Genomic DNA, 26693 nt, shown 5'->3' with positions numbered 1-26693 from the left:
CCCTCCCTGAGCCTGGTTCTGCTGGAGGTTTCTTCCTGTTAAAAGGGAGTTTTTCCTTCCCACTGTCGCCAAAGTGCTTGCTCATAGGGGGTCATATGATTGTTGGGTTTTTTCTCTGTATGTATTATTGTAGGGTCTACCTTACAATATAAAGTGCCTTGAGGCGACTGTTGTTGTGATTTGGTGCTGTATAAATAAAACTGAATTGAATTGAATTCCTTGTTTATTCTCAAAATGTAGAAACATTCTGTAACACCTGCCAGATTTCATGTGTTTTAATTTATTATTTCAGTTTTAGCTTAAAAGTTTTGATTTTTGATTGCACATTCAGGAGCTCAACATATTTTTATTTCCTCGCTTCTTAAACAAATCTTCATATCAGAAAAAATAAATCAATTAGACGTTTCCAGAAGATGCTTCCAGGTGTTTGAAGTGCTCAGTTTATTCAACCTGCAACACAAAAACTCTTCAAATGTTCAAAACCTCTTAAACAAAAAGTAACGCCGAGTTCTTCACTCAGAGTATGACATCATTACTTACAAACACTCAAAAATAATGGTGAACAGTCGCGTTAGCTTCTCTTTTTTTCACAAACTGATGCTGACATGCCGCATGCACACATTCATCCTCAGAAAAACACACAAACTGTATAAAAGTACAATTCAGAGTAAAAACTGTACACCGGCACACAAACTGGTCAGTGTGCCGGTCAGACCGAGCAGAGGTGGATTTCAGCAAAGGCACGGTTCTCCGCAGGGAGACGAACACTTTCATTTAAATCACAGAATAAAATTAAAGTTTAAATCAAAGAACCAGAGACTCCGTTCACACTGCTCAACAACCAAAGTTTACAAGCTGCGTTCAACCCAAAAGCTTACTTATTTGCAGTTCCTCTACTGGTCACTAGGTGTAGTACTTTACGTATTAGTTCCAAAAAAATTCTCCTCTTGTTCTTTTGCAAAACATTTCACAATTCCGAAAGTTTCTGTTTGCTTAGTTGCAGTTCCTCTAGCGGCCACCTGAGGCTGCTATAACACCCCAAGTGTGTTCAGATGCTTTTCATTCTTTTATGTACCTACAGTAAAACTGGAGTTTTTTTTTTTTTTTAAAGAATCATCTTATATTGTTATCGGGGTTAATTACAGTTCCTCTCATGGCCACTAGATGCTCCCAAAACTATTTGTCGTGAAAGAATGCAAAAATAGAATTACATTAAAAAATTAAAACAAAAAACCCCCATTATAGTCAATTTTTTTTTAATTCATCTCTTAGAAACTTATCACAAAGTCTTTTCTGTTTATAGAATTATTTAATATAACGAAAGTTTCCATTTGCTCAATTGCATTTCCTATAATCACCACCAGAGGCCACTAAAACACCACAGCAGTATTAAATGGTTTTGGGAAGTCAAGAAAGTCAGATGAATTTAATTATTTTATATACTTTAGTATTCAGTTTGCAACAGTCACAATGGTGTGGTGTCTCTTTAATGTAACATATGTCAAGGGGTTATGAGGTCATTAGTGTGCGCCACTGCCCTCTCTGTGATTTATGGGAACAACGTGCTTGCATGCTAGTACGGGTTGTATGAACACTGTGTGTCATGTTTGATAAGCAGCAGCTGTTCAACCGGGCCTTGCATGGCTGATGGAGAGAATGTGCATTAAAGGATACGCTGTGGATTTCCCAGGACCAGTGTGATTGTGTATTCTTCCTACTATCCTGCTAAGGTTTCTACCGCCTCCTCACTGAACACAACCCAACATTACAACAGAATGTAACTCAACAAAGGACTGGAATTTAATTACATTGTGGTTTGTTCTGTTGTTGGCCACTAGGTGGTGCTAAAACATGCTGCCTTCAATGACAAAAGTGGAACAAAGTAAAAAAAAAAACTTAGATTTTTTAAAGAAAATCCGGCTTTCAGAAACACAATGCTTCTTCTGTTTACAGTTTTTTAATACACCAAGAGTTTCTGTTTGCTTAGCTGCACTTCTTCCAGTGGCCACAGGAGGACACTAAAACAGGGTGACTGGTTATTGGAACGTGAACCATGGCATAAGTTTTTAAAATGTAAAAAAGTCTTTATGTGCTTAATGATTAAGTCTTAGCAGAGAACAAGTCAAATTAAAGATCTGAATTAAGTTGTGGTTTGCTGATGTTCCTTTAATGGCCAAGAGAGGCTCCTAAAAAACTGCACTGTCTTTGTATTAAAAACGTATGAAAATTAACAAAGAAATGCTTTAAAAAACTTTCACTGAAGTCCGTTTCCCCAGCTGTAATGATCCAAATACATATAAGATTATTCTGTGTTTTACAAACATGAGAGCAGCCACATGTTTGATTTCACAAAAAAAAGAAAGAAAATACAAAGTGTAATCTTTTTCAGATTTGGGAGGATTCACGGTCTGCAGTGTGGGCGGAGCCATTGTGTTGTTAACAGTCAGACTAAGGTTATCACATTTACAGTGTAGTTAAAAAAACACACAATAAATCATCATGAAATCAGTACTCAAACTTAACCACGTGATGCCAAACGCTCTGAAACAAACATGAATCGAATAACTAATCATTTCCACGCAGCAGTGACGATATACTAGTGTCTCAATAAAGATCACACTGTCGAATAAATATGAAATTCAAGGTTATTTCTCCCCCTGAAGCACGTGAAGTCGAAGAGCTGCCTCGCCTGAGCAGGTTCACCTGAACAAACAAGTCCAAATGCACCTTAGTGCAGCGTGAGAGCAGAAACACACCTGCACTTGGAGCCAAACAGCTTCTGTGGGCAGTTTAACGTTTCCAGTTTATCTAGACTCCGTCACTCACACAGTATCTCTGTGCATTTAGACGTGGTTTTCACATTTAAAACATCTGGAGGTTCACCTGCTGAGGCGGGGCCACAGAAACGTGTCACCTGTCGTGTGTTCACGCCCCCAGAGTCGGAGTGGTGACGACAGGTTTCAACGCCAGAAACACTTTTCAGTCTTTTTTAATCTCCAGTTTGCTGCTGTTTTTCAGCTTCTCTGCAGTCTATTGTTTCACTTCATATTGCCTCATAAAAACTTTAATATAATTTTATTTTAGTCTAAAAGTGAAATAAAAATATTAAGGTAGCATTCAAACAGTCAACAGAGGCACATTACCAAGAAGAGTCCAAAAAATGGTGAGAACCATATCAGCTGTACGGAGTCCAGAGAGTGCCACTAAAAAGGAAGCAAAATTTAAAAAAAAATGTTTAATTACAATAAAGTTGCAATTTCATTCATATGAAATAATTCATAAGTGAACTTGAAATTTCATTTGAAACTCTACAAACCAAGCAAAAAAAAAGTACTAATAAAACTTTATAATAATTTTTATTTCTAAAATTTTTTTCTCCTAAGAAAAAAAATGTTTTTTTCATAAAAATAATAACTTTATCAAAATAATTTAAAAAACTCTCTTAACCCTCTTAACCCTAAATATCCAACTACTTTAACCCTATGTTTAAGAGAAAAATAAACATACTTCAAACACTCTGTTTTTGATATTTATTAGAAAGAATTTTTTCCTCCTGACTATAAAAATTTGGTAGAAGACTAATTTTGAAAACCAGAAAATTAATTAAATTAATAAAGAAAAAAATTCTGAAGAATACTTGTACTGTCATAATATTATTATTTAGACTTACTTAAATATCTATTTAATCCTTGTTGCATAGTTTAGCCAGTTTAATATTTTTGTTGTTATACGTTTGGTAATTATTATTAAACACTAAAAAATATAATATTTAATTTGGCACCTTGCAGACTCCATACAGTCACCTGTATTTCTGCAGCTCAGCAGTCACACAGACACACACACACTCTTTCTGGTAGAAAAATAAACCACAGTCCGTGATGCGACGGGTCGGATGGATCTGAAGCAGAATCATCAGGCAGCAGAAATTTTAAATTTGCACAAAAAAAAGAAAAGAAAAAAAAACTGGAGCGTGATGAGGCGTGATCCGGCAGGTTTACACGTTGATGGCGTGAGCGTGCTTCTTGCACAGAGGTTTATCTTTCTTTGAGTAGAAGGGCTGACCCTCGAGGTTCACGTGGCAGACCTGCAGACGAGAAAACCGGGGTGAAAAACTTCAAACTGACCTCTGCTCCCCTGCATCGGAAGATTTAAATGACAGGAGCCCCCTCAGCCCCAGCTGCTCGTGGTCCTTACCGCACACACGAAGCAGGTATCATGCCAGGTGTGACCCAGAGCCTCGATGAACTTATCGCCAGCTTCCACTGGGAAGTCGCAGCCATGACACTTAGTGCTGAAGAGCGCGATGTAATCTGAGCGACACAGAGACAGGAAGTGTTGAAGATGGCAGCCATGAGTCCAAAAACAGTGAATCATACGAAGTAAGTAATCCCTGTTAATCTGTTTCACACACTTTGTTCTACTCTTGGATCTTTTTGATGTCACACAGAGCACACAGAAGCTCCACCCACTTGTTGTTTGTGGGGGCAGAGCCAATCAAAAGAAAGAGGAGCTAAAATTGAGGGGCTGCACTGAGGGGCTGCACTGATTGGCTGTTCCTTCTCTGAGCGTGATGCATCTGACAGTTTTTTGCGTCTGCCTGATGTCTGTGCAGCTTTTCCCGCAGCTGTGATGATGGCGTCGTATTGGCGTACCTTTCTCGCAGTACGGCTCTCCATCCTCCATGTGGAAGAGGCTGTTTCCGAAGGCTTTCCCGCAGGCTGCGCACACAAAGCAGGTGGTGTGCCATGTCTGCCGTAAGGCGTGCATCACTTCCTGCAACATACAGTGTGACAACATTTAATAAGGTCTAATCAGCCTCTAGTTTCACATACGGGTGGCATTTCAGTGCAAAACTTATGGTTTTATAACATTAAATAAAGGAAAATAAAATCAGAAATGGTGTCTGAAAATTTCACAGCGGTTATGCCACACAATCTCACCCCCATGATCTTGGTGTTGCAGCGAGCGCAGGTTGGGGCGAAAAACTCCTCGTAGCAGTTCTCACAGTACACGTTGTTCTGTTCCTCCACAAAGCTGACGTCGGCCAGAGACATGTGGCAGTAGTGACAGTTAAACTCCTCGGGGTGCCAGGACCGGCCAAGGGCCACCAGGAAGGGACCCCTGCAACAACAGCAGCATCATTTTAAGTAATCTGATTTTAATTTGTCCTTAAAGTGACATAGTTTCATTAACGTCGCTCGTTTTAACCCATAGGAGGAACCTCAGGAGCAAAATAATAAAGCACCAAAAGCTGCAGTTCCTCTGATCTCCACTTGAGGCTCCAGAAGTGTGTCAGTGCGTTACCTGATGACGCTGTTGCAGGCCCCGCACAGAGGCGTGCGACTGCTGGCTGCAAACCTCTCCGCTCTTTGGGCCACGCCTCTGGCCACAGGTGGAAAGGGGGCGGGGCTAGAGGTCATGGGGCCTGGGCTGGGGGTGATGGGGGCGGGGATGGGAGCTGCATGCCCAGCAGGGGAGGGGTTAGGGATGTACGCTGGTGGGGGAGGGGCGGCCTGGGGCAGTGGCTGCACCTTGATGGTGCTGGTGGTGGTCTTGCCGGGGTCGAACTTATCAGCGAAGTTTGAGTCGGTCACCCACGGGGGTCTGTTGGAGGATGCGGGAGCAGCCAGAAGCGGGGCCGGGGCGGCGGCTGGAGGTCGGGGCTGCGGTGGGACTGCAGCTGGAGCCATAGGTGGTGCTGTGGGTGGAAGAAGTATAAATATGTAAATGTATATAAATATTATATGTGCAAGTTAATATAAACAAAACAGAAACTCACCTGGCTGTGAAGGGTAGATGCAGGCAGTACTGACCACCTTAGGGGGGGCGGAGCCAACAGGGATCTGAATTGAGCTCTGTTGAGTGGATGGAGCCTGCTGTGTGGGTGGTTGTTGGTACTGCTGTGGCATTGGTTGATACTGTTGTGGGGGCAGAGCTTGTGGAGCTTGCTGCATAGGTGCGTGTTGGTATTGCTGTGGCATTGGTTGGTACTGTTGTGGGGGTGGAACTTGTGGCGCCTGCTGCATGGTAGGAGGTGCACCGTACTGGCTGGAGAGGGAAAGAAATGTCATTATTATCTATTTAGAATCATTTCCAAATGGTTCAGTCATCAGGTTCAGTTTTGTACTTGGGGGCTTGTCCGGGATTTTTGGTCATAGTGAGCCTCAAGTAGTTAGCCTCAGTAGTAGTTATGGAATTAACTACTTAAAGTTTTTTTGAGTACAACCTGAACTAAGCTAAGCATGTTTCAAACCACAAGCTAAGTTAGTCACCAACACGGACTCAAATTGTAATCTCATCAATAGGTGTAAAGATCCTGAAAGATGAGTTTTTCACTGTTGTGTCTGACTTTTATTCTGTAACACTGTGTTAGTAAGAATTTAATGCTTTCTTCTAGCAGTTTCGATCTAATATATGTGGAATTTACTAGATTTACTTGGATAAATATTCCAACATTGAATGAAGTTTTAGCTGATATTATTGATGTCTTTGACATACTTACATGTTCATGCATTTCATTAGCTATATCAGATATTTAAGATAAAGATAATGTTTTGTCATTGTTATACGCACGGTAGAGCCGGGTACATAGGAAATCTTCTGCAGAGCTTAGAGTCAAATAAATACAATATACATGTAGTATTTATTTTATTTAGTCATTTATCCATGTGATTAGAGTGAATTAGCTAACTATTTCATCAGTGGAGCTATTAATTTGAACTGCATTTCAACAATCAATTTAATTTCTAGCTAGCTTTTCTAGAGCACATTTAACTATTTTCACTTTTTTTTAAATATATATTTACGAATTTTCAGCTAAAAAATGACCCATAACTTTGAACTCTTTGAGCAGTTTTGTTGATGTGAGCGTTAACCATGTGCTTTTCAGGTTTAGGTAATTGTTTCTGCTGGTTTTAAATCTTTCTCTCTAAACTGTTTAGCTAACCTTTCTTCTATTTTTTTGTGAATATGGCGGTTAGGGTTAGTCTAGGCTTCCAAGCATCCCCTGAGGTGCAGATACTCACTGTTTTTAAACAGAAACCTCTACAGACCACATTCAGGTTTGGTTTGCATCCTGGACTGAGTCAAAAATGCTCTTAAACTTGTTCTAACTGTGAATCATCATCTGAATATAGATAAGTTTCAGTAAACAGTGATTACATCCAGGCTGCTGCACTGTTTTATGAATCAAAAATTTAATTTGTGAGCCAAAAAGTGGGCTTTGGAGTGATTTGAATGTTTATGATGTTTTTACACTCTCTGAATGTGTCGATATAATATTGTCACAGATATCCTAGAAGAATATAGAAACTGGCATCAACAGCTTGTTTCAGACAGAGAATAAAATGCTGAGCAGGACAGAAGCACAAAGGGCCCTCTATAAAGAAGCGTTGACAGATTTTGGGGTGTAAACCTGCAGTTTTTCTTTCTGGGGGTTTCAGGTGGGTATCAGTCTCAGGTCTGGGTGTTTAGCATCAGCTTAGCTGTGTCAGACTTACCTGATGTTGAAGCTAAAATATGTAAACAAGGTTAGTGTTAGTTAGAGGCTTCAAACCAAAACTGAATTCAGCTTCATTAACAAACAGCAACTAAAGCTTTAACATCCCTCCTTCAGAGGGCGTTAGCAGAGACTCAGCCTGTTATTCAGGTGATGAAATGATGGTGAGGTTACTGACTGTTACTCAGGTGCTACATGATCCTGACAGAACTGCTGGGGTTATGGGTTCAAACACCACCCGTGCCAAAGACCCTGTCAATCCACTTGTGTGCCGCCAGGAGTTTTAGCTGAAGAAGCCTCCGTTTAAAAGCAGCTGCTGTGTTACTGAGTGCTGTGAAGCCCACGGCCGCAAGCGCACCTGCCAGCGGGGTTTGTACCTGGTGACTGCAGCTCTGTGCTGGAGGCCGAAACCAGCGGCAGGCTGTCGCTTCAGGCTGCAGGTGTAGAGACAACAGCAGCAGAGGTCACCTGTTTGTTACCTGTTAGCACATGAGCATCCAAGCTGAGACCCTACGTCTCCATCCTGACCCCCGCTCTCTCCCCCCTGATGTTGCTCAGGTGCTACTCGGATGGACCATCAACCTTTTTCTTTCTGTCTAACAAATAATCAATAATCAAATCAGGACACAAAGACCCATAAATAAGAAACTCCATCGCCTTCACCAGACCAACAACGCCACAGACAGAAGATCCTGCAGGAAACTGCGAGACAGCTTAAAGACAGCTGACAGGATGACGTCACCTCACTGCTTTGGTCTCAAAAACATTGGATCAAATGTCAAAAAGGTTTTTTTCTATTCTCCGGTTCTGCAAAAACATTTGTACAAAGCACAGAGATCAAACCAGAGGAAACTCTGACACGATCACTCAGATGTGGTTCCTGAAAGATGGTAACGGCTCTGAAGCGTGACAACTATGTGGATTTAGTTCAGTGTAACTCCAGCATAAGAAGAAGATACAAAAAGCTGGAAAACAAGCAGATGAAACCCACATGTCAGACTCTCCCTTTAGCACGTGAATGCAACACTGAAACTCTGGTAGCATATATCCTTAAAAACTCACATCAACACACACCAAAGCTATGGAGAGCCAATAGGGTGATTATTATTTCCTGCTGAGCAAACAAACCATTTGTCCAGGTTTTTATTTTATTTTGCTGAACTCTGTTTCATTCCCCGTGTCCCCTCGTGTGCTGATGTCATGGCTGATCTGAGCTCTTAACACATTTTCTTCCTCCTTGCACTCTTTGCAACCTTGCCACTGTGTTAGTCTCTTATTTTCATCTATGAAGCTGTTTAATCTGCACAGACCTGCATGAAAAGAAGTCAGCGTAAGCCCAGGTGGATTTAAACACTCTGATTATCTCAGTTTTCTACTCTTGGATCTGGATGATGTCATAGAGGGTGGATATTCCTAATATAGTCATCGCAGACGCCAAAGCCACACCCACCAAACTTGGCCTAAACGCAGAGGAACTAAAACAGCTTGTTTCAGACGAAGGATGAACTGTGACTCATGCAAAGCTGGAGAGCTGCTATTTAACAGATCAGCTGTCCTTTAAAGGAACAGACAGACATTGTAGGACATAAACTTTTATTCTGAGAGTGTTTCCTGCACACGATAGATAAGGATTATTTTGATTTGTGAATCATGCAAAGCTACTTCAGAAAGGCTTTAAAAAAACCTCATTTATTTGCTTCTACTCAGTTTTTCTTTCCATGTATTGAGGAATAAGACTAAGGATTTTATATTTAGCCAACCAACATGTTTGTTAGTGATTCTACATTTGAGGTGTACGGACACCAGCTCCTTGTTTCAGGCTGAGGACTTTGCTGCACAAAGTCATTATGATAAATAAGAAATAGTTAAAACTTGTCCCAGAATAAGAACACAGATCCTGAGATAAGCAGAATAAATCACCTTTAACTGACAGATTTTTACCTTTCCCAGCTCTCAAATGATCAGGATCATGAAGCTGGATTTTGCAGTAAAAACATTTCTTTCTGTGTCTTTGCTTCTCTACTTTGAGGCTTCCAGCTCAGCCCTGTGAGTCTAATCCAGCTGCTTCCTCCTCGATGACTTACAGCTAAAGAGGAAAAAGCACACAGTCTCTTTATTGGCGGATAAAAGCTTGACCTCTGCTCCTATTGATTCACGGTGACTCATTGGACGGCGTATGGACTCTGACGAGGGACAGAGGGGAGCCGGAGCTTTGAAGGGGAGGAGGTTGTATTTCAGTCCAAACGGGGGGGAGGAAGCAGAGATCGATGGTGCGTAATGGAGGGTTGATTAAATAAGTTCACAGAGAATAGAAAGCTTCATCCATCAGAGCTGGGACGGGCTGGGCGGGTGGGGGCGGGGTTAAAAGGTTTGCTCGTCCTCTCGGAGACTCGGCTGTGATGAGATTTCAGACGAGCCGCTGGGGAAACAGGAAGTCATGGAAAACAGACTGAGGGCAGCGACACCTTCAGAGGTCGTCAGCGGACGTTCGGCCCAGCCCTCACCTGCAGCTCACCACACCTGGCTTTGTCTGACAGCATGGACTCTTAGACTGTCCTCGACCACGTAAAGCCCCATTTAGGACTTCTGAGCCACGCAAGATTTAAGGTGGCGTAACTTAGACATGTGTCTGCCATCTGAGGCACCTGATCCCTGAAACCAACATCAGACCCAAAACTCTTAAACACAGACACTTATTTGCACATGGTAACTCACAGCAGCCTGTTTAAACTGGGAAAGCTCCAAACCTGACAGTCTCAGCTGTTCATGTTTCTGCAGGTGAAAGGTGGAGTCCAGCAGAGTGTCGAGTAGCTGCAGGCTAATCAGCAAAACACAGTCAAGTAAAAAAATCTATTTATTTAAATTCTACGACGCACAGACGATCTGTTTTTATTCTTATTGTTTTTTTATTTTTAGAAATCACAAATGTAGGAATTCACAGTGTGAAGGAAATACTTTAGTTTGACTGTATGACGTCACACAGGCTGAGAATAAAAAGTCTGCTTTGTCATGTTTGCGGCTTTTGGTTGACTTTCAGTTTCTTCTGCATTAGCTACACGTGACAATAAAGAGCTGGAGGATGACTCTCCTCTGCACACTCGTTCTCTCTCTTTAACCAATCAACACCAGTTACCAGTAATCAATAAAGAAAGGACCAAAGGGGCGGGGAGGGGAGTCCCTCGTGGTCCCCTGGCAGTAATCGAAACCTTTCAGCACATCTGAGGACTCTTTGGTGTCTGCTCACTTTGATTAGTTCATGCAGCTGAATCAGTCTGGACGGCGAGGTTTGCTTTAACATGTTAGAACCCTGCGACCCGCGCTGATTACCTGAAAGCGGTGCACCACCAATTTTTTAAATGATGTTTCATCTGAGCAAACACACACACACATTCTCGTTTTGATATCTTAGTGAGGACATCTATTTGACAGAATCCCTAGCTGCTTACCTCAACCATCAAAAATGAACCCCAGCCATAACCAAACTGTAACCGTGACACTAAATCCACACTTGGAGCCTCAAAAATGCCTTCAAACCTGTGAGGACGAACACTGTCCCCACAAGAATGTCTAAACAGGTACACACACACACACACACACACACACACACACACAGTCCTGTGTCCCCTCCTGCTGGTCACATGAGCTCATTACATGTGAGCAGATTCAAAATGAAGCTGAGGTTGTTGGTGTGAGCTGAACACGCAGCTCTCGTTGGTTCGTCAGAGGCAGCTCACCTGTGTCCTGTTTGTGATGTCGTGCTTTGGTTTAAGGGATTTTTCTTAACCTGCTATATTTTCTATATTTTGCACATCTTTTGTGTGACGAGAACAGCTCACCTGTAGGCTTCCGACACCAACCAATCACATCACGTTTACGTATATACACACAGAGCCTCAAACAGAGACTGCCTTTAAGCGTGTGCAGGTGTTTTTATGGGCGGGGCAGATGAGGTCGGGGGTGGCAGAGCCGAGACTACAGGTGAGGGTGTCAGCAGCTGACTACTGGAGCTCTGCTGCCTACCTGCTCCTCTTCACAGCCGCCGCCTCCTCTTCAGTGAGCGCTGTAACAGAAACAGAGGAAAGGGGGCGACACTGAGCACCTGATGATCAGATTTAACTTTAAAAACATTCCCACAGGTAATCATTTACTCTAATTACACACCTTTGTTTCTATGGAAACATACATGAGTCTGTTCTTGCTTTTATTTGCTCCCCGATCTTGTTTTAAATAAGTGAGGACAATACGAGGAGGACGATGAGGAGGAAGAGGACACTTACAGGACTCGGTGCCAGTCATGTGGGCCAGGACCCGAAAGGACTTGGACTGCACGTTGGTGCTGTGGCTGCTCCATTCACTCAGCGCTGGGTCCTTCTCTGTGCTCCGGACGGCCTGATAGACTGGCGAGGCGCTGTCCACGAGGCGGTCCATGACTGGGACAGAACTGGAACCACAGACAGGGGGCGCCACATCGCCCACGACCAAAGCGAGTGAAAAATAAAGAGACAGTGAAGCTCGAGCTGTGGGCCCAGCAGTGAATGGAAACAAGTTTTCCCTGCCCAAAGTTAACGTTTTGACATCCTTCTCAGTCTGGAATTAAATATCTAATATTTCAAAGGTCACACAAACAAAACGTTACTGAAGGCGTTCGATGGAGCCAAGAGGAAGCTGGACTCGCATGTCTGAGGTCTTTTTGTTAGAAAAAGGAACAAACGGAGATAAAACGGAGAAAGAGGCTCAGAACATTCAGCTTTGAGTCTCCTTGCTTTTGTTAATCTCACGTGTTTCATTTGTGCATCTTTGTGACTTTTTTCCATCTGTTTTTCTGTCTCTTTTTTTTTGTCCAGCCCACACAGACCTGAACCTTTCTGCTCATTTCTACTTCCTTATTTATGTTCTTTGTCTTGTCCTGGACCTCGGAGCAGCTCATCCTGTTTGAAACGAGCTGTTCTGCCTGTAGGACAGCTTGCTTCTGATTGGCTCTCTCTTATAAACAGAAACCTCGGCAGGGTTGTTGCAGCTTTGGTCATTTTTCTGAACATCCACCAGTTTGTGCTGTAAAGTCAGTTTCTTCTCTTTCAGGCTGTTTTTAGTCTTTTAATTTTTGTGTGGCTGTTCTGGTCTATTTGTGGTTACAGATACTAACATTAAAAACTATTAACGACACCATTGTGTTGTTTTCCATCTTTCTGAGGTTTTTTTTAGTAGTTTGAAATCTTTTGTTGTCCTTTAAGCCCCCTCGACCTGCTGTGCACCTTTTGTTTGGCTCCGCCCTGCAGGACAGGACTGCAGCCTGTGTCGGCTGATTCTGGTGACGCGTGTCATGTTTCTGTCTGATGTTTGATCTTTCAAAGCTTTAACACAACTCAGGGGAACCAAACCTTTTACTGGCTCTCAGTAAAGGACACACGGTGAGGGAGGAGGAGGAGGAGGAAGATATCATACTGGACTGTAATTGGTTTTCCAGAGATGCCCCCCTCTTGTATGGATGAGTGGTTTTATTCAGGCTTACACTTCAATAAGAGCGGCTTTATCTGGGTCTAAAATTAGTGAGGCTGAAATAAAGAATGGGCGTGGAGACCTTTGGAGGGGGACAGTAAACAGTGACAGTGCTACATCTCATTACAGAGGAAGAGCAGGCGAGGAAGACACCACCAAAAACACTTCAGCACCACAGCAGTAACATGACTTTATCAACAGTTTCTGACAAATCAGAGTGACTCTGAGCTGGTAATGCTTCAAACATGATCACGAGCAAAGAAATTGGGATGAACTGCTCAGACAGAGGGAACTTCTCTCTGGGGAACATTTGACTCTGGCTGACTCGAACTGGTCCACCTCATACGGACCGACTCCCACAGCACACCCAAGGTTTCAGCCACACAACACACGACGCACAAAAAAAGGATCCCAGAGTGGCCCGAACCAAAAATTCTGCTTTCTGATATCACTGAAACCTTAGCAGTTCCTCAAAGCCACCACAGAGTCACCCTCTCCCCACATGTGCACAGACAGGCAGCACAATATTCACATAACCAGCACCAAAATCATCACATCAGTGTCACCGATGAGTTGAATGTGAAGCAGGCTGAGACCAAAGAGGACAGACAGAAAGGAAAGGACAGGTGGAGGACACTTCAAATAGAGTAAAGAGGAGAAAAGGGAGGAAGAGGAGGGAAGAGAGAAGAGGCAGCAAAGGGAAAAAGAAAAAAAGCAACAAATGAAAAGTAATTTCTCATCAAGAAATATTTGTGGGTTGAGTACTCAAAACATCAGCCTGTAAACTGAACGCTGCTGCCTGTAATACATCCGCGGCTCTGTGTTAGAAAACTACAAATATGGATGATCAGTCCTCAGCAGGACCGATAGTAACTGTGGCCAGGTTAGTCATAACCCAGGTGGTGTTGTGGCTTTTGATGTTTTTGATGCTGAAAGTCTAAAAACCTCAGTTTCTAGGAGGCAGGGTTGAGGTGTGCACGTGGGTACAGAAGAGGAAGATGAGGATGTTAGGAGGAAGAATTAGAGATAAAGTAGAGAGAAGGAAGGAGGAAAGGAGGAGGAGGTGGAGAGGGAGGAGGAGGTGGTGTTCATACCCAGCGTCGTGGCCCTTGGTCTGTGTTTGTCCCGCGATGGCATCCATGATGGAGTCCTGTGAATACATACTGATGGGCGTGTTGTACTGGGCATGGATGATGGTGGCCTTACCACCGGGGCCTTTTACTTCAATGGGCTTGCTGGTGGAGAGGGCGGTCTGCTTCAGCACGCTGGGGTTGAAGCCGGCGCTGTCGGGTTGGGAAGAGGAGGGGAAAAGGTGGGGATACAAAGAAGGCGATGGAGGGACGGAGGTGAGGCGTGTGGGTGAAGGTGATGGGTTTGTCATGCTCACAGCAGATGGACTAGTGAGGCTAAAGTTTTCAGGCTAAAGTTCAATGTTTCCAACAGAATCTCCTCCATTTAAGGTGGAACCCCCCCCCCACACACACACACTCACACACACACCACCACAGCATCACGACAAGAGGAGTTTTACATACTACAAAAAACTCTGACTGGCATCCCACAGGGATCCGTTCTTGGCCCACTTAACAGACTCAAAAATAATGTTGACTTTATGATGCATTCTCAATCATCCAGGAAAGTAAATCTCCAAAAGTTGATTCTGTTCATCTGGACGTAGCGTTTTGTGGGAGAAACGTTTGGTCACTCATCCAAGTGACTTCTTCAGTCTCAGCTGACTGCAGGTTTCCCCAAATCTTATAAACAGTACATTTGCATAATGACTGAAACCAGCCCACTCATGGCCATTGATCAGTGGTCTTTGATCAGTGGGTTTTGGTCAGTGATTGTTGATCAATGGTCATGGTAATTTGCATAATTATGATTAAGGAACTGACCTCACAGCCCATTGTTCCTTCAGTGGGCTGGTTTCAGTCATTATGCAGATGTACTGTTTATAAGATTTGGGGAAACCTGCAGTCAGCTGAGACTGAAGAAGTCACTTGGATGAGTGACCAAACGTTTCTCCCACAAAACGCTACGTCCAGATGAACAGATTCAACTTTTGGAGAATGCTGACTTTAATTCATTTGATTAAGTAAACTTGATTAAGTGTAAAAAGTTTATGTTGTAAAACTGTAAAACAGATTCCATTAAATATAAATTAGATTTGTGTGATTGGCATTGATAGGTTCACAGTATTAACTGTTAATACCAAGCAGATCTTCCTTAATAATGTGAACAAAAGAACCTTTGATTTGATTTATTTCATTTGCATTTTATTCAGTCTGCTTCACATTCATGAGGGTGAAGAATCTTTTGTTTTAGTGCATTATGCTCTAAATAATAACAACAAATACCAGGAAATATATCTGTTTTTTATGTATATGTTTTTTTTTTAATGCTGAAAGAAATTATTACAGTAAAACCATTTTATAATAATAATAATAATAAATTCTCCACATGACTGTAAAGTACAACTGTAATGAATTTATTAAATCACCTCTCATGAATCAAGAAAACACAAATATTGTTTATAAATAAAAATATATAAAAAAATATCAGATCAATATCTTTTTTGGAAAACAAAAAAATGAATTCATATTTTATAGCCAAAATTGAGAAGGTACAACTTTTAATAATAATCAAACCAAAAATTCAAACCAAGTTTTTACATTTTTTGTTCAGAAATGCATAGTAATAGTAATAATAATAATAATAATAATAATAATAATAATAATAATAATAATAATGAGTAAATGACTCTAATTTTGTATCTTAAGCAGAAAACTATAATTTTTTTGATTTTTTGTAAAACAGTACATTTAAAATTCACAGATAACAAACGTATTTATATAGTATTTTATAGTTAATATAACTGTGATAACAGAGCTCGTGCACACAGGTGGATTAACCAGCTGTCACATGAACTTTACTCTGGTGATGGTCTAATAAATTTGTTCCACACTGCAGATGCTGAACCATTAGATGAATCTACCTCAAAGTTTGTTGGTGCAAAAGCAGATAAAAATACAAAATTAAACCCTTTTTACTGCAAATGTTGGACTTCCAAACGACACACTGGACACAAGCTGAAACCTCTCCTATAAAATTATGTCATTTTTTTGTGGGTAATAAATACAACATGAGCGATGTCCTTTACAGCTGGAGAGAAAAAGGAAAAGTCTTATTTCCACTTCAACAAAACCCAAACTGGTTTCTGCACATTGGTTAGAAACGACTGACGATGCTTTAAATTTCATGCTTGAAACATTTGCATGCGTCCACCGCGAAACGTCACAGCAGCTCGTTTTAGCAGTGCGTCAAAACATGACCTTTAATCCCAGCACACAAACGTATCAGAGCAGGGACACAGCTGACATTTAGTCCACTCCACTGCTGCACAATCCCTAAACTACAGCTCAGAAACAACCTGAAGGCTGAAGCTTCTCACGCTCTAGCAGGCTTTTATTCTGAAAACTTTCCTGCAGAGTTGCCTCAGAAAAAGACCAAATAATAAAAAACCCCCACAGAAAGCAAAAGGCATCATGCAGCCAGGTGTTCCACAATTTCAGTTTGCTCGGATAATTTTGAAATAGAGAGCCTGTAAAGCTGCAAAACCGCACTCGCCATCGTCCCACGCCATGCCTTTAAACAAACACACATCCAAGATGCATTCAGCTGCAGAGGATACTAACGGTGGAGCGGCGGGGGGGAAAACCTTGTTCGACCAACAGCAGGGACAGAAGAGAGGACGAACACGTGGAAGCACAAAGGAGAGAAGACAGAGGAGAATATGATGTTACAAAACATATTCAGCATCATTCACTGGCTATCAGAGGTCAGAGGTCACATCCTCTGTCGGCTGCTGTGACGTTCGCTCTGCGAGTGAAGAGGAAGATTTAATCACAGCCTGTCCACAGATCCCACAGATCCCAGCTTCAGTGGGTCGAGCCTGAGGCAGACTTTGTTGTGGTCACGTGTCTTCTGGACATTTTTTAACTCTTTGTTTTGGTTTTTTCTGTTCATGGTGACTTTGAGTTCATTTCACTTCTCTTATTCTTTCTTGTCATCACAGATACATATTCCCCCTTTAATATTCTTTCTGTTTCTGCCTTCTGTTCCATAATTATTCATAATGTTATTTATCTGTTTCCCTTTTCTTAATTTACGATTCTAATTATTTGGATTAGGATTTATTTTTCTTTGTTATTGCTCCTCTTCTCATCATTATTAACAGCAGTGGTGATATTATTATTGTTGTTATTAGTATTATTAGTAGAAATAATAAACAGGGGTGTGCATACTTAAGTGTGAAACCTATTTATGGAAGTGCAGGAACGTATCTGTGATGTCAACGTTAACTTTGAGATGAGCTACTGTACATGATTAATATAATATGTGCGGAAAAAACACATAAATGTCAATAATCTTTGTGCCTACAGAGTTTTATCTAAGAAGAGTCAGCGACATATGTGCATATGGTATGATCATTATAGCAACATTATTATTATTATTATTATAAGTGTGTGTGTGTGTGTGTGTGTGTCCAGAGGGTCCCCTGACCTTTAAAAGCAGCCAAACAAACTAACAGGTGTTTGGGCTCTTCGGTGACGGAGTAACTGAATCACACTATTAATGGAGTGTGTGTGTACGTGTGTCACTATATATGTGTTCGTGACTGTAAACACACACCTCCACTGCAGCTGCAGTTGATGCAGAAGTGTGTGTTTGGATCGGTCGGCTCGTTGCACCTTTTTCTGTAAAGTAATGCATCGCAGCACAACACAAACTCCACATAAGGACAAGAGCAAACACTGAGGTGGCTTAACACATGATTTACACAGAGACAACATTACACAGCAAGCTAAGGTTAGCCAGCTAGCTGTAACTTAGCTGCACAGCACGTATCTGAGCTCCATCGCGTTCAGGTCAGCTGTACATATTTGCAAATGCACATTGTTGCAGTGGCCTGCAGTTTGCATGGGAGACGCCAACTTGTCTGCAAACACTTGCCAAGTACAATCTGAGAGGTGGACCTCCTTCAGGGTGTGAAAACATCAAGTCCCCATTGAGTACATTAGTAAGTTTTAGAGTAAGTGTAGTGTGTGTATGGGTGTGGTGGAGCTGCAGTTTAACATGTTTTGTTTTAGGACACACAACAGGATCACTTATTTGGTTTTACTTTTATGACACTGAACGTTCAGATGCACCCGTGTTTCTCCTCCTTAGAGTCAAAGGTCGAGAGCGTTCTCGTTTACTGAGATTACTGCAAGGTTAACATGAACCTATTTTATAAAAAGTCCTCTTGAAGGGGGCGGAGCTAAAACAGCTTGACCTAGGGGCTGAACAGAAACCCAGTATCAGATAAAGAAGGATTATTTTAAACTGTGACTCATGCAGAGCTGTACGAGAATCCAGGACTATAAATGTAGAAATGAGCAGAATGGGTCCATATGAATTATTTCGTATGAACCGAAACACCGGAGACAACAGTTCCTGATACCACACCAAACAGGAAACTTATTTTTCTTCCTCTTTGAACCATCTCTGAATCTGTCTCTGCTTCTTGACCTCTCATCAAACATGTCGCAGGGCTTCTAACGCCTCCACCTACCCCGCAGGCCGACCCGCCTGCATCGCTGCCATCTCCCTAAGAGTTTCCTCTGAGTACAGGCCGATGGGGGAGTTATACTGCCTCCTCTGAGCGGGGCTGACCGCTGCCGCATGCCCCCCGGGAAAGTCTGCCTCTGCAGGCCCGGAGGAGGCACTGCGGCCGTTTACCTGCACCGACGGAGGCGTCAGGAGGGGGAGGAGACAGGAAGGAGAGGGAGCAGCAGAGAACACACTTAAAAGACGACATATATATTTTTTAAGCAAGCTGCTGTTATTTTACCCAGATCCTTCAGTATAAAAGCCTGAAAGCATAAAGTGACTGACAAAATCATAAAAAAAAGAAAAAAGAAATAATTAGTTTAAAAATAAATAAACTGACCAAATACATTCCTTTTATTTTAAGTTAATCTGTAGTGTTTGATCCATCATCACTGCTGGAAAGCTCTTAACTTGAAAGGGAAATGAAATTCATCATGACTGCTCCTGTTTCTGTTTTCCTGCATTTTTGTTTTTGCACAAAACATTTTTGAGGTGCTGAGTTTGACCTTTCTTGCATTTTTTTTCCTGCAGCCACCAGGGGCAGCAGCCTGTTACGTTTCTCCAAAGTACCTTTAACTGGTGTGTGTGTGTGTGTGTGTGTGTGTGTGTGTGTGTGTGTGTGGGGAGGACATTTAAGCAGAGTGAGGGCATCTGTGGGAGCTGAGGACATTTTGGTCCTCGCTGTGATGCTGAAGCTTTACAGCATTCGTCCTGGGTTTTAGAGTTCTGTGCACACGTCTTGTCAATGTTTTGTTTCACTGTAGACAAAAATAACCAGTGCTGCACAAATACAGGACAAAGATTAGAAATATAAATAGTAAGTACAGAAAAAAAAAGATCCAATGCATAAATTAATGAATAAGGAAGTTACTTCAGTATGAGGAAACATGTATGCGTGCATTACAGTGTTTTTACTTTTCTGTAATCATTGTATGCTGACAGATGTGCCGACAGAACAAAGGTGAAGTAAATTCTTCCTGCTGAAGAATAAAATAATCATTTAGATGCATTATGGGTTCATTTACCTGCTGGTGAGGGAAGATGGGAATTGTAGCATCCATTCTCGGTGCCGCCATTGGAATCGGACGCTTCGACCTGCACGGAGGAAAGAAAGAGAGGTGACGATGCTCGCATCATGAAACGAAAGGAGGGCAGCTTATCTAAGAGAGAGAACGTGGAGCGTGGAGCGTGTTCATGCAAATGTGAATGTTTTCATTCTCGTGTGTTCCTCTGAATGTTTGTGCCTCGTAGAAATGACCAAGTCTGGTTATCATCAATCATCTGCACTCTGACAGATTAACAGTGTAGTCTGTCAGAGCGGCAGCGTGACAGCATCCATACAGATCTGCTTTTATTCATTCAGCAGGTTTAATAATCAAAAACAAACTGAAACCACCGTGTGATGAAACGTCTAAGCAGGACTTTTACAAATCGCTTTGCTTGTGGCTCTTATAGAAAAAAACATCAGCAGCAGGAAAAGCTTCAATTTCTCCAGAGAAAGTAATAAAAGGAGGTCAGATGTTAACATGTCCTCAACATGTCTTGTTGAGGAGGCCTGGTAATGAACTAATCATGTGATTCAGGTGTGCTGACCCAGGGTGAGATCTAAAACCTGCAGGACACTGGCCCTCGAGGCCTGGAGTTCCCCACCCCTGTCCTACATGTTGGCAGCTCTAGCTGCTAGCTGCCTTCTAGGCTTTGCCTCAGCTAACAGGAGTCCTTGAACTGGACCTCTGGACCATGTTTGTGCTGTTGGAGTGGGGCTTAGCTGGGTAACGCATCTGTCTTCTAAACAGAAGATACTAGGCTCAACTCCCAGCAGTGCTCTCAGACAAGCTAATGACCTTTCTATTTAAATACAGAGAAGCCCCAGCAATCAGGCAACGAACAAGTGCTTTGGCGACAGTGGGAAGGAAAAACCTTTCAACAGGAAGAATCCTCTGGCAGAACCAGGCTCAGGGAGGGGCGGGGCCATCTGAAAACCAGGACCGTGTTGGTTCTTAGCGAGAAGACAGATGTGCGACTTATTTAACACGTCGCAGATACACAACAGATGCTGTTTGACTCTGTGTGCCGACATCTTGGCATTCAGAATTTCAGACTTCGACCTCTTCAGGAATGAAAGTCACACCAAGATCTCCAGGCTGCCAATTAAAGCTGCATTCCTTTTAGTTTCCAGCAGGGGGCGACTCCTGTGGTTGAGAAAAGAAGCAAAATGATGTTTTCGGTCCCATTAGAATAAAAAAGAGAATCAAACAGGATGTTATGATGATGATAAGGTTGTGGTTATCTTCAGTGTGTGGTCTTCTGAGGTTTTTATCTCACGTTCAGTTTCCATCACCCTCTGTCTCTTCACAGGTTCATTACAGTCGTTTTGTTCTGGTGGGAAAAGAAAAATGACCCCGGTATGAAAACTTGACTGAAGTCAGTTTATTGTGAGCGGTCCGCCTCATCAGTCGATACAGCTCGAAGGGTGAGCGGGGGTTAACATTGATTTCCTGGCCTGTCTCCACCGCTTCATCACAAGCTTGACCTCACACCAGCAAAACATTTAAAACAATAATAGGAAAGAAAGACGGCGTCTCTTCATCCTGAGCTGAGCATCTTATCTTCATCACCCCGAGGCTCTGTGGTTATGAGAGACCGCAGCCAGCGCTTTGTGGACCAACGTTATTTTCCCTCTCAGCTGTCAGACGTCTTCATGGCACAAAGAGACGTAAACGTAATGGCTGAAAGGAGGAAATGATCCGAGTGCAAAGGATGCAGCAGACTGAGGGAAATCCCAAAATCCACAACCTTCATTCCAAGCAGTGGCCGTGCACTTGAATCCAACATCATACACAGGATAACAGGATCAAAACCCGAAGAACTAAGGAAACTTCACAAATTACATTTCAGACAGAGGATGAGCTGACGCGGTGCACGGAGGCTTAATATCACACAAAGGAGGATTATTTTGAACTGTGAATCATGCAAAGCTGTTGCAGGAGATTGTGAGAATAAAATATGGAGGTGCAGATGAGCAGAACGTGTCCACTTTAACCCCAACGGGACTTTTTATTTATGATATCTGACCAGTTTTTCTGCAGAGTGATTAACGAATGCAAAAAACACAGAATCATAAAAACCGTTAGACACCTTCAGATCTTCTGACACCCCAAACGAGTTATTACCAACCAATGTGACCTCAGAGACTGACAGGTGTAACTGTCACCTGTGTGGGGCCTAAAAGGTTTACATTTTCACATTAACAGAAACATCTGAGCTGCAGCAGGAGGACAAACAGGAAGCTGTTACAGACAGGAAGTGTGAGCAGGGAGGAGTCGGTTCTTACTTGGACATGGTGAGAGCCAGGTTGTAGTTTGCCATCTTGATTTTGTTCTGGGCCTCCAGGTGAGTCATCCCCTCGGTGCTGACACCATCTATGGCGACAATGACATCACCCTGCATCAGGTTGCCCTGCGCCGCCTTGCTGCCCGGAGAGATCTGTCCAAACACAGAGACGACCACGTGTGAGTCACCTTTCACAGGTCAGCGCAGCTCGATCATCCTAAAATTGGTTTTCCACGAAACAATCCATCAAATGGGAAAAGATTCAATCAGCTTTAATGATGAAAACGTCTGCACAACCTAATCTGGACACGACACACATTCATAACACCGTTACAGAAACAGTGCGCCAGCAGAGCGAGGCCTCAACTTTCATGGTTCAGTTACTCAGAGAAAAACACGAGAGGAGCTTTTTACAGAGCTGGAAGATGTTTTTATTTTAGACAGAAAAACAGACGTTCCTGCTCTCATGAGTTAGCTGAGAGGTTTTAAAGAGAGAAGCAAATCACTCCTCATCACCAGGATTTGGCATTTTGAACCATCCATATGAAGCCCCACAGTGATGTCATCAGTTCTTTATGTAACAGCACTTTGGCATCTGCTTGGAACCACACGGTGGGACAGTCACCATTAAGGACACCAAGTTGTATTTTTGTCGACTGGTTTTATTTTTGTGTAGAAATTTAATCCCTGAGAAGTTTCAGGTTGCTCTACACACCAACAGAAAGTGCCCTCCTGTTGTTAACATGGCATTAGCATGACTTTATTTGGTGGGGGAGGTTTAGGCTTGACTTAAAACCAGTCTGGGAACAGAAGAAGAAGCTAACAGTGACACTGTTCCTGAACACTTTGGGGTTCTGGATCTTTAATACATTTCAATTCAAGTCAATTTTATTTTTATCTCCAAATCACAGCAGCAGTTATCTCAAGGTGCTTTAGATTGTAAGTTAGCAACAATACTGAGGAACCCAAAAACTCAGCCCCAAGGCGCTGTGGCTTAGCTAGTCAAAGCACCTGTTTAGTAAACAGGAGCTCCTCGGTTCAAATCCCAGCAGTACCTTTTGGTACAACTTTATTATTATTAATCAGACCTAAGATCCATTGTACTTCATGTGACCTTAACAATTGACATCATGCAGGAGGCTCTGTATGTGGTCCTCCTGGTGACTGCAGGGATGCACACATTCAGAGGAAGGTTGCTATAAAATAACATCCTTTGATGTAGTCTCTCTCTTCACTTGCATACCCACCACGGAAGCAGTGGAGACTGTCAGAAAACGACTACAAGAAGACAGCTCCTTGGAAGACAGGACCAACTTCACACCCGATCAGATTTGCACACTGTTAGACCTCTGCCTCACCACTACATACTTCAAATACGAGGGTTTCTACGGACAAAAACATGGCTGTGCCATGGGCTCCCCCGTGTCACCTATTGTAGCCAACCTTTACATGGAGGAAGTGGAAAGAAAGGCTCTTGGCTCTTTTAAAGGGACAGTACCCAGCCACTGGTACAGATATGTAGACGACACCTGGGTCAAAATCAAGACACAAGAAGTGGAATCCTTCACTGCGCACATTAACGCTGTGGATAAAAACATCAAGTTCACCAGGGAAGACACAAAGGACAACTGCTTGCCTTTCCTGGACTGCGCCGTGCACATTGAAGAGAATGGCAACCTCAACATTGAAGTTTACCAGAAGCCCACACACATGGACCAGTACCTCCTCTTTGACTCCCATCACCCTCTGGAACACAAACTTGGAGTAATTAGGACCCTACACCACCGAGCAGAACATGTTCCCTCTAAGCCTGAAGGGAAAAAGAAGGAACACACACATGTAAAGGAAGCACTGAAAACATGTGGTTATCCTAACTGGGCGTTCATAAAGTCAGCAAAGAGGCACAGAAAAGAAGATCAGACACCAGCGAGGGAGGATAAGAAAGACAGACGCAACAACATTTTCATCCCCTATGTAGCCGGTGTATCAGAGAAACTCAGGAGGGTTTTCTCCAAACATGACATCCCAGTGTAATTCAGACCCAGCAACACACTCAGACACAAACTGTTTCACCTGAAAGACAAAACTCCAAAACACAGACTGAACAACGTGGTGTATGCTTGTTACGCCCCTAGTCTAGGCGTGTAGAGACGCACATAAGGTTGGAGGAGAGAGAGACAAGTACCCGCTCTGATTCCCAAGCCAAACATCCAAAACCAGTTGTGAGTAAAAAAAAAAGGTGATTTTATTGAAGGTAATGAAGCATAGCTCCAGGGTGAACCCAGGCCAAAATAATAAACAAAACCAACTAAGTCCCACCAGAGAAAACTAACTAAACCCTAGGAAAGAAACAAAACAAACAAAAGACAATACTAACCCTCGCTCCCTAACCCAGAAAACAGGAGAAAACGGTTCCCAAAGAAAAAGGCGGCTCACCCCTTCCGCTTCAGCCTATGGGTGCCTAAGCACTAAGTTAACACACGGAGAGCGGCTCTCACAGAACACGCTCACACAAACACACAGCAAAAGTATAGGCTGGAAACCAGGGCCAGGACCGCGTCTGCTGTCAAACTGCTTGCTCGCTCGCTTCTCTCTCTCTCTCTCTTCCCGGCGGGAGCTCTCAGAACGGCTTTTTGAACGCGGTCACGTGTTCCACGGTCCAATCAGCTGCTCACTACTCTTCATCAGGGGAGGGACCTGCAAAGAGTCTTAAGCACAGTAAAGAGACAGAACAAAACAGCCCACACAGAGATCTTATGGCCACAGCCGTAACAATGCTGTACAGTGCAGCGAGGAATGCCCGGACCTCTACATTGGAGAGACCAAACAGCCACTTCACAAGCGCATGGCACAACATAGAAGAGCCACCTCCACAGGACAAGACTCAGCAGTTCATCTGCATCTAAAGGTCAAAGGTCACTCTTTGAGGATGCCAATGTTCACATATTGGACAGAGAGGACAGATGGTTTGAAAGAGGAGTGAAAGAGGCCATCTATGTCCACTGTGAGCGACCATCTTTGAACAGAGGCGGTGGTTTACGACACCAACTGTCTGCCATCTATAATCCAGTTTTGAGATCCTTCCCAGATGCCTTAACGCCCACTCACATCCTGGGCCATCTGACCTCAGGAAATCACATTATAGGGTGGGGCCAGGTTTCACAATGAGCTCACCCGAAACCCTGGTTGATTGTGACCCACACCCGTTTTCACACCTTGGCTCATGTGATTAGGTAGAGGATCATCAGGGGGTCCTTTGTCCCTCTTTGGGGGGAAACTCCCACAGGGTTTAAATCTGGGACTCTCCACCAGTTGACCCTAGAACTGAAGAAGCTTCTTGGATGAGAGGTGAAATGTCTTCAAGCAACTTAAAGAAATCCAGATGCTTTTCTTTCCGAGCTCCTTAGACTATGATGACCTGGATGACTGGGAACCTTCACAGACAACAGCCTTTTACCATTTTTTGGATGGATGTGTGCGATAAGCTAGCATTCTGAGTATGTTTATAAAATGCTGACTGTAAGTCGAGACCAAGTGTAAAATCATAACTTATTAGAAAGTGAGACTTTGGATTCCCGCTGAAAGGAAAAGCTACAAAAACACAGCTTATCTGTTAGTTGTTGAGCAGCCACTGCTGGGATTTGAACTCAGGACCGCCTGTTTACCAGACAGGTGCTTTGACCAGTTAAGCCACAGCGCCTCCTACATTCTCCTTTTTACTGTATCTCAAACTGTGATATGTGGAAGCTGTCCAATCAGTGTGCGCGGGCCTCCTGTCTGTGCTCCATACCTGGTTGAAGAGGAGCTAACGATCGTGCCCTAAATATGTGACATCTCACATCATCAACAGTGGCTCAACGATTTTCAGGACCGCCTCCAAGGGGGACGACCCCCTGTAAGAGGTTTTCACCTGTTTTAGAAGTGAAGAGTTTGTGAATGTGAACATCTCACAGACAGAAGAAGTCCAGCTGCCGTCGGTTCAGGCTCTCCAGACCAGCATGGATGACCTCTGGCTGGTGTTGCTGTCCATGGTGCTGAAATGATGCTACTGATATTATCAATTATTTCTATATGATATTATTTGAGAAAGAGAAAGAATATGAGATGGTCCCAAAATGGTCCGTCGCCCAGGGCGTCTCACCGTGACGCTACACCTGTTTGTCAAACATCAGGGTGGAGCGGATCCAGGGACATTTTTTGTGTTTTAACCTTGCAGCTATACCCACATGGTACGATTTATGTTCCAGCTCCCCTTTAAAACTCTTAATGGTGATGTGGTGAGAGCCTCCAGTAGTTACTGAGCACAGTCGCTGTGCTCAGTAACTACTGAAGCATGCTCCGGTATCACAGGAGTTTATTAATCAAATACAGAGCAGGAGGATGGAAAAATCAATCGAGGAATATGAAGTGTGAGAGTTGGCTGTAGGATCCTCCATCAGCTTGTTGGATGTGACCAAGCGCCCCGCTTCATCATGCAGCTCTGATCGAATCTTTGTCCAACAGGAACGGTGGTTGGTGCACAAATACATTGTTACCATCATTATCTTCTCTCCATGCAGTGTACCGTTACTGAGAGCACATCTACCCTCAGATGAGCCTTGCTGCTTTGTCTCTGAGCAGTGCAGGGCTGGGACGGCAGATGCCTGGGAAGATGACAACCTCTACATCGTTACGACTCGCTCTGTCCTCCCGAACCTCCAGCCTGCAGAAGCTC

The 26693-nt window shown here is 43.1% G+C and overlaps 1 protein-coding gene and 1 non-coding gene across 9 annotated transcripts in view; both read right to left on the bottom strand.

Moving 5' to 3' along the window:
- Positions 1-417: 417 nt before the first annotated feature.
- LOC100696318 (LIM domain-binding protein 3) overlaps positions 418-26693 on the bottom strand; it is a 40645-nt gene continuing 14369 nt past the window's right edge. For 4 of the 8 annotated variants that reach the window (XM_005464469.4, XM_005464470.4, XM_013266792.1 and 1 more), the window contains exons 3-15: positions 21981-22132; positions 19672-19741; positions 16690-16712; positions 14089-14277; positions 11776-11939; positions 11519-11558; positions 7876-7932; positions 5780-6048; positions 5305-5698; positions 4941-5121; positions 4653-4773; positions 4195-4310; positions 418-4084 (exon numbers count right to left, since the gene is read on the bottom strand). In XM_005464469.4, the coding sequence (XP_005464526.1) occupies positions 3995-4084; positions 4195-4310; positions 4653-4773; positions 4941-5121; positions 5305-5698; positions 5780-6048; positions 7876-7932; positions 11519-11558; positions 11776-11939; positions 14089-14277; positions 16690-16712; positions 19672-19741; positions 21981-22132 (1866 nt within the window). In that variant the 3' untranslated portion in view covers positions 418-3994. Of the gene's footprint in view, positions 4085-4194; positions 4311-4652; positions 4774-4940; positions 5122-5304; positions 5699-5779; positions 6049-7875; positions 7933-11518; positions 11559-11775; positions 11940-14088; positions 14278-16689; positions 16713-18608; positions 18776-19671; positions 19742-21980; positions 22133-26693 lie in introns of all 8 variants that reach the window. The other 4 variants (XM_005464472.3, XM_025897562.1, XM_025897563.1 and 1 more) reach the window with 4 other exon arrangements.
- On the bottom strand, positions 25606-25679 carry trnat-ggu (transfer RNA threonine (anticodon GGU)). The gene has a single exon. It is a non-coding gene; the product is annotated as a tRNA-Thr (tRNA).

This window comes from Oreochromis niloticus, linkage group LG13 (assembly GCF_001858045.2).
Source record: "Oreochromis niloticus isolate F11D_XX linkage group LG13, O_niloticus_UMD_NMBU, whole genome shotgun sequence".
NCBI lineage: Eukaryota > Metazoa > Chordata > Actinopteri > Cichliformes > Cichlidae > Oreochromis > Oreochromis niloticus.
This window is presented reverse-complemented; position numbering and strand designations above follow the sequence as displayed.